We start from the raw sequence: 7358 nt of genomic DNA, 5'->3' as shown, positions 1-7358 counted from the left end.
CACAGCACACACTCACGGCCCTCGGCCACTAATTTCTCATTTGTTGCCGTGATTTTTTGTATTCATTTAACAATTTTAAAATCCCCAATATGGCTTACATAGTTCGCCCGTTCGCTTGATTATCGCATTGAAAATCCCCGCAGCCAAGCTCCCGGGACTGAGCCTCCCAGATCAATGAGCTCCGATAGCTGCTGGGCCAGCAAGACGCCACTGAGAGGGATTAGATGGGGTGCCCTTCCTCTGCGGGGCAGGGTACATCGATTTCTCCAGGCAGGTCGCAGAGAATTTCTCCGAATTATTGAATTATGGCACAGAAATTGTCCGCTTCGCCTGGTTGAGAAGATCACTTGCTCGCATCCCCGGACATTTCGTTACACTTTCTAATTGGAAGAAGGTTAAGATGATCTTGTCAAACTTGATCGATTCCATGGCCCCACATCATTCGGCTCTCGGTGTCAATTTAAGCGGTTTATGGCAAATTTGCAAGGGTAGCCTTTCCCATCTTGGTTCAATATTTTATGTGTATACTCGCACTCACTTGAATCACAATCCCATCAACAACATCATCAATGTGCATTGCGAGTGTATAAACAGCCCCATGAATCGACTAAGTGTATGAGTGTTTTGTGTCGTGCACGGAAAGAAAAAATTGGCATCCATTTCGCACCTTATTTTAATTCCTAAAATAGGCATTTCTCAATTTTACATCAATATTTTTCAAATATCACAATTAACTCTAAGCAATAGTAATGGAGGTGTCTAATTTACATTTAATTCAGCATGGGAGTTGAACTCGAAAATCATTTTATTCAAAGCTGTACAATTTTTCAGGCTGTTAGTTTGTGCCTTTCGACTTGACATTATCAGTCAAAACATTACTTTCAGGGGGCGGTATTTGAACTCAGGCTTTTGTAGGCAGAGGCAGATGATAATGCGACATGACTTAAATTTTTACATATAATATTTACAAAAAAAAGTTTATCATAGTTCGCTTAAATGAAAGTGGGGTTCTGAAACCGGTCCTTTTTTAACAGACCTAGTATGCAAATATACGGGGCTGCGCCTCTCTTGCAAATGTCAAAGTGGCATCTAATTGATCGTGAAGTTTCCTGATACTTTTTGGTCAGTCCACCTATAAGATACTTTTGCGAAGGCAACCCCCCTTTCTCTCGGTGCACATAAATTTCATTTGCCAGTCGCGAGACTGTGTGTAATAATTCGTCATGCTGGCCGCATTTGAACCCGCATAGCTCGCCGCCGCAGTCCGCGTCTCTGGCGGGCAAAGCCGAGTCGAGCGGGCCATTCCCAATTTTCGTACCCCAACGCCGCCCCTAATTCGCGAGGCAGAGAGGCGGTGCTCGCGATCCGACTCTCTTAGCGCGGGCTCTGCGGGGCTGCGCCTCTCTTTGCCTCTCTTGGCCCGACTCCGCTCTGCCGATCGCACTGCGCTCTGCCGGCGTCGCCTCAAGTGGTTTTTACAGTTATATAGTATATACAGAAGAGATGTATTGTATCTTGCGGCTGGCACAAATATTTTTCGCCACTGACGCCGCTGTTCGTGTGTTTTCTTTTTCTCTTTTAATATTATATATTTATTTGATTTGTGATTCACATCAGAAAGGCTTTGGATATCTGGGTGTGAGTTGGGCGAGTGTTCGCTGGAAAAAAAGAGATACATTCAGTTGACGTTGGGAGATGGGAGACGGACGTTGCAGAAAGATGTAGGTGCTAGTTGGTCTGAGCACTCCCGTCAGCTCTTCCCTTCCTGTTTATCTGCGGTAATATTTTAATCTGCACTCGAGATTTCTTTCGGAATATAATTTAGCGCTGTGGCAGAGGCTCTGATTAGATTCCTCCGCTGTCATGGCTTTGGGCTGATAATTTAATAACTTCCCCCATGAATGAACTTTTGTTATTGCGGATCCCTGTTATCACTCGCGTTCGCCCACGACGAACACAAACACTATAAATATTCGTTACCTTGATTTCGGAACTCAAAAGTCATAAAGGAGTTTTGATATCTGGGTAATGGAAAGTTAATTTTTTGTTAATGATATGTGCTTCCGAGGGTGTTTCGAGGGGTTTCTGCAGATAAGGATTTCCCCGGCAGGACACAAAGGACGGCTTATCGTGTTGGTAACATGAGTCACTTCTTATCTGCTGCTAGGGTCTGCTTTCCCTCCCAGCGGGTCTCATTTTCTTATCGCTAATTATTTTCAGCATAAATTAACTTGTGTGCCTTCCCTTTCGAGCCCCAATACTGGAAAAGACATTACTGCCGGACATTTCCATGCCAAATCCATCGCACTTAAAGCTTGAATTTTGTTTCGCGTTCAGGCTGATAAGTTTTATTTGCTCTGCACATTAAACGAAATTCTCTTGTTTAATGATATGCTATTATTAGCGACACATGAAAAAGCAGCTGTGCCTGAGGCTTTTGTGTGTTCCTCGGAAAAGTACTAAGAAAATGCATAAAAACATATGCCGAGGCATCTAAAAATATGTGCTCGTGCTTGGCTATCCGAGCAAACGACGAGTACAAAACAAGGTATGTGGCAGGACATTGATCTCTTTCGGCAGTTGTTAGTTGCCTTGGACATTCCTCGCCCAGTCAGCCTCCAGTTCCCGCTGTACCAACGCGGCACTATGCTGGCTGAAAGCGACGGCCAAGTAAGCCGGCAGTACGTTCTGACCTAGTTTCATCATTATCACTCTGTCAAAAGCAGAGTTGGCATAGTACGTCGTACCTGCCTTCGGAGATGCGATACGCATTTACTTTTGTCCAAAAATAATAAATGATCTCATTGTTGTTCCGCTCCCGCTCTGCCTCAGGACACTTTGGGAACGATCGTGTCATCGTCATCGCCGTGTTTCCAGCCACTTGCTAGGCCCATGAAAGGCATCTTCTAGACGGTGGCGAATGGCATTAACACACGAGTGTAAATAAATGTACATGTGGATTGTAAATTAAATACACAACCGTCGATCGGGACGGGGTGCATATTGGGGTGTATATTCCGTCGTGTAAACACACGCAACGCAGCAGACATTTTGCCGTCGTTGTCTTTACAACTGAATCCACACATCGTCAGCGCATTGCGCGTCTTTTGTTCCAGCTCGATCGATGTTTCCCGTCATCCGTTCTGTCCATCTGTCATTGCATTTAAAGCAAATATCGCCCATAAGAAATGGGCTATAATAAGGTACAAACACATGCACCGGCAACAACAAAAGATTGGTTACGTTTGCACTTGTTTAAACAGCTCCATAGGCTCCAGCCACTACCTGGCCGCCCCTGTTGATTTTATTTATATTTTTAGTTTCTCCCCTACAGGTGCGCGACGACACAGTTGGCCAGCATAGAGCAGCAGCGCTCCTTATGTCTTATCGTTCTGGAAACGCTTGACAATAAATTAGATTTTGTGCAAATTCTGCGTCCGATCGATCCACTCAATGGTGTCCGTCCGCCGTGACGGTGCACATAATGGACGTACTCCCTTCCAGAGAAATACACCTCGGGCCAATCACAGGTTCGTGTGATTTATATCACAACAAAGGCGGAGGGGCGGGCAGAAACGAGAGTTCGAAGATTGGCTACTCTTCATCCACTAAATAAGAAATTGAGCTGCCACTATTAGTAATATTGTGCCCAACCAAATATTAAGTAATGGATTTCCCGTAATCTAGATTGTCCCATATACCAGACAGAATAAATAAAAATCAGGTAATAAAAAATTGTATATATCAATTATGGTAGATATGATGATATTTTATCAAGAAAATCAAATATTACAGCGATCGAAACTACATAATTGACATATATTAAAACATCACAGTGCTACTATATTTACATTTTACTGAACGAAAACCATATTGTGGAGAAATGAGGGTCATTTTATTACCTTCAAAAAAACTCAAATTCCATAATAAATTATCAAATCGATTAATCTAAAATAACAAAATTATGTAAAACTTGAAGTATGATGGGACCTAAACATTTTTATGAATTTGTAAGGAAGTCCTCATAGCATCAGGAAATAAGAAAGAAATAAAACTATAGTTGTTTAGAGATTTTGAAATACAGAAAATATATCTTTTAATTTTTATGAAATAACACATACATTTTATAAAGTAGAAATATAAATTATGGTTTTCGTATTTTAATTATTAATTATATTGTTCACAGATTCAGCTTAGGGAAGTTTTTGAAATGGAATGTAAATATTTATGTTGATGTGAAAACGTTGATCCTAAGATTGTTAAACCGCTGAAACTTGAGATACTTAATGCGAATTGGAGCGTGCGCGGTGATAATTTCGTATCTCCACTTTGGCTGATAAGGCCAAGGCTCTGAATTTCAAATGAACGCCAATAAAACTTTGTGCGACAGAGTAGCTCCCAGTCGCGTCGGCTAATCCCGAGTACTTTTCTGCTTGACGTCTTGGTTTTTGGCTATCCATAAACAAAATACGGCCAATGCGGCGTTTGTTGAGGTCAATGATTTCTGTTGCGTTGTCTTTTTCACGCTTTTGACGCTTTTTGTCCGTTGGCCAGTGCCCATACATACAGACATTCAGAGGTATGTGCGAGTGTGCGAGCATACTGAATATTAATTTTTAAGTTTTTCGGCTTGTGTAAACATATTCAGCGAAATAAGTGGAACCATCGACCGCTGTAATGCCGATTCTGCAAGTCGCTGATGACATAATGGGAGATGAATGGTTGAAAACCATCTAGGAATGCTGGGTGCTGGGTGATTCACGGGGCGGAATATTTTGTAATTCAATGAACCTCGTCCAGAGCTATCTCGAAGGCCTTCTCGATAAAGTGATATTCAATTAGACTAAAAAGAAATGCATGTCGGCGGTTATTTCCCGGGCAAAGTAAATCGAAAGGGGTCCATAAATATGATGGGCAAACCGACGAGTTCTTTCAGTAGAAGACCCAAGACGAGGCCAATAAAATGTCCAAATACCTGGTGTACCTGTGCCTGGGGCTGCTCTGGAGCTGCCAAATAAATGCAGATCACTTTGAGGAATGTGAAGGGGCCGAAGACGAGACGTTCGTCCAGAGCTGGGAAAGCTGTCAGTCCTATGTGTACTGCCAGGGCGAGGATTCCCTGAAGGGCGAGTGCGGTGAAGGCGAGTACTTCGACGCGGCGACGGGGGAATGCGACGTGGCGGCCAACGTCCAGTGCTTCCTGGACGAAGTCGACGAACCCGCGGATCCCGAACCCGAACCGGAAGCAGAGGAGGAGGAGGAGATAGTGCCCGCCACCCCGCAGCCGACCGAGCCACCGACAGCCCCACCCACCGAAGTGGACATCCTCGACATAGCCCCCGTGGTGAAGCCCAGCTGTCCGATCAGCGACGACCCCAGCCAGGTTATCTTAATGGCCAGCAACGAGTCGTGCACCAATTACTACCTGTGCTACCACGGCCATGCCATGGAGATGCACTGCACCAATCAGCTGTACTTCAACTCGATTTCCGGGCAGTGCGACTATCCGGAGAACGTTCAGTGTGCGGTGGGTACGCCTTTGGATTTGTATCAGTCTGTGTATGCTTAGCACTAAGTCATTTTGCAGCTGGAAGATCCGCGATCGCACAAGTGCCTGCCCCACATGACCGAGTTCTTCCCGCATCCGGACAACTGCAACTACTTCTACTACTGCATCAAGGGGTTCCTCACCCTGCAACAGTGCCCCTTCTACTACGGCTGGGATATCGAGCGCAGGAGCTGTGTGCAGATAAGTGTGGCGAAATGCTACGGAAACTCCCGCCGTTTGCAGGCCGGAAACTCCCCCGCTCTCCGAGGAAAAACCCGAAACAACTCTTTGTATCTGGGTGGAGTTGTCTACCCCTAGCTGATAAGGGCTCTATTTATTGACAAGTTACAAGATTGTGGCTACATGAGGCGTTTAATTAAATATAACTTATTAGGAAAGACCTTGATTTTGATTGCCGCCGGCTGAGCTATAAAAAGCTTAGCACACCGCTCGAACTCCACAAAGATCGAGAATGCAGCAATCTCTGCGCTCTGAATTCCTATTGGTCGCTTACGGCATCGTGCTCGTCGTCTGGGGAATTAACGGCCTGAACATTCCCGAGTGCACTGGTCAGAATGGGCTTATCAACAACACCCGAACGAACTGCAGCTACCCCTTCATCAATTGTTCCGCGCAGGACTCGACGTTCTGCTCGGACAACAGGACCTGCAACGCCAACTTCACCTGCGGCGCCTTGGACCCTGTGGATAACTCGACTGCTTCACCCATCCTAACTACTCCGCTTGTCACCACTACACCTTCGCCAACCGCCTCACCCTCCGAAATCCGACGCCAGTGTCGTCAGGGTGTGACCAAGAGGTTTAGCTATCCGCAGAACTGCAACTACTTCTACTACTGCGTGGATGGCTTTCTCCTCGTGGAGCAGTGTCCCATTGGATATGCCTTCGATTCGCAAACTGGAGCTTGCGGGGGTCGCATAAGAAACTCCGACGACTGTGCGCTGAAGTAGAGGAAAGCCGAAAAAATCACACACCACTTTTAATTAGGCCTCTTGTCATGTCAAATAAAGTCGTTATAGCTAGGAAATAAAATGAATTTGGAGTCTTATCTGAGAACAAGCAAACCGAAGCGTATTTCCACCTATAAAGAAGGCTCTGATCTGGGCGATGAGGCAGTATAAGCCTATTAAATGTGGCAATTGTTGATATTCCTGGCCTGCCTGCTGCCTGGCCACCAGGTGCGGGCGGTTTTTCTTGAGGAGTGCAAGGGCGTGATTATTAACAAGGTGACGAACGAGAATCAGGAGTGCAGCGAGTTCGTCCACTGCGATGGCGACGACTCCTACTACTGCAACGGGGACTGCCGAGAGCCAGTGCAGTGTTACCAAGAAGAGCTCCCTACGGAGGCTCCAGCACCAGTTACCACCATTAAGCCCATAGTAACGACCACTGCGAAGCCCCCTTCCGAAGAACCCTCTACCCCGGTAAACACTACCTCCACAACAACCTCCACAGCGACGGACCCACCCACTACTACCACCCCGGTGCCCAGCTCGGACGACATCCGCGTGATCTGCAAGACGAGTGGCAGGAACGGGGTCTACCCCTACCCGGCGAACAGCAATTACTACTATCAGTGTATTTCCGGCTACCTTCTGCTCCAGCAGTGCCCCCAGAACTTCCACTTCGAGGCTTCGCAGGGACAGTGTATTTCCAGCAAGCCATATCGCTCATCGGGCTTCCACCTGTAAGATTGGTCGCGGAGTGTGCAATAAAGCTATCAAACCGTGTTCTTAGGCAAATTAGTTTCTGATAAGCGCTTTGGGGTCCGGATCGCAGGAACAGTACGA

The 7358-nt window shown here is 46.0% G+C and overlaps 4 protein-coding genes across 4 annotated transcripts; all 4 read left to right on the top strand.

The window, feature by feature from the left end:
* The first annotated feature begins 2550 nt into the window (after positions 1 to 2550).
* LOC127010913 (uncharacterized) lies at positions 2551 to 4088 on the top strand. The gene is given in 5 exon segments (XM_050886702.1): positions 2551 to 2670; positions 2974 to 3203; positions 3335 to 3432; positions 3435 to 3509; positions 3512 to 4088. Coding segments are annotated over 5 exon segments (552 nt in total). The 3' UTR covers positions 3541 to 4088.
* Positions 4089 to 4195: 107 nt separating this feature from the next.
* On the top strand, positions 4196 to 5922 carry LOC108030706 (probable chitinase 10). The gene is made up of 2 exons (XM_017103746.3): positions 4196 to 5527; positions 5588 to 5922. The coding sequence occupies exons 1-2, from the start codon at positions 4964 to 4966 to the stop codon at positions 5864 to 5866; spliced, it is 843 nt and encodes a 280-aa protein (XP_016959235.3). The 5' UTR covers positions 4196 to 4963; the 3' UTR covers positions 5867 to 5922.
* An 11-nt stretch (positions 5923 to 5933) lies between these two features.
* On the top strand, positions 5934 to 6626 carry LOC108030707 (uncharacterized). Its single transcript, XM_017103747.3, has one exon. The coding sequence runs from the start codon at positions 6021 to 6023 to the stop codon at positions 6516 to 6518; it is 498 nt and encodes a 165-aa protein (XP_016959236.1). The 5' UTR covers positions 5934 to 6020; the 3' UTR covers positions 6519 to 6626.
* Positions 6573 to 7305, top strand: LOC127010826 (spindle pole body component 97). Its single transcript, XM_050885987.1, has one exon. It carries the CDS (start codon positions 6699 to 6701, stop codon positions 7257 to 7259), a length of 561 nt encoding a protein of 186 aa, XP_050741944.1. The 5' UTR covers positions 6573 to 6698; the 3' UTR covers positions 7260 to 7305.
* Positions 7306 to 7358: the final 53 nt, after the last annotated feature.

This window comes from Drosophila biarmipes, chromosome 3L, assembly GCF_025231255.1.
Source record: "Drosophila biarmipes strain raj3 chromosome 3L, RU_DBia_V1.1, whole genome shotgun sequence".
NCBI classification, from domain to species: domain Eukaryota; kingdom Metazoa; phylum Arthropoda; class Insecta; order Diptera; family Drosophilidae; genus Drosophila; species Drosophila biarmipes.
The sequence above is the reverse complement of the archived record's forward strand: the minus strand, read 5'-3'. Positions and strand labels throughout refer to the sequence as shown.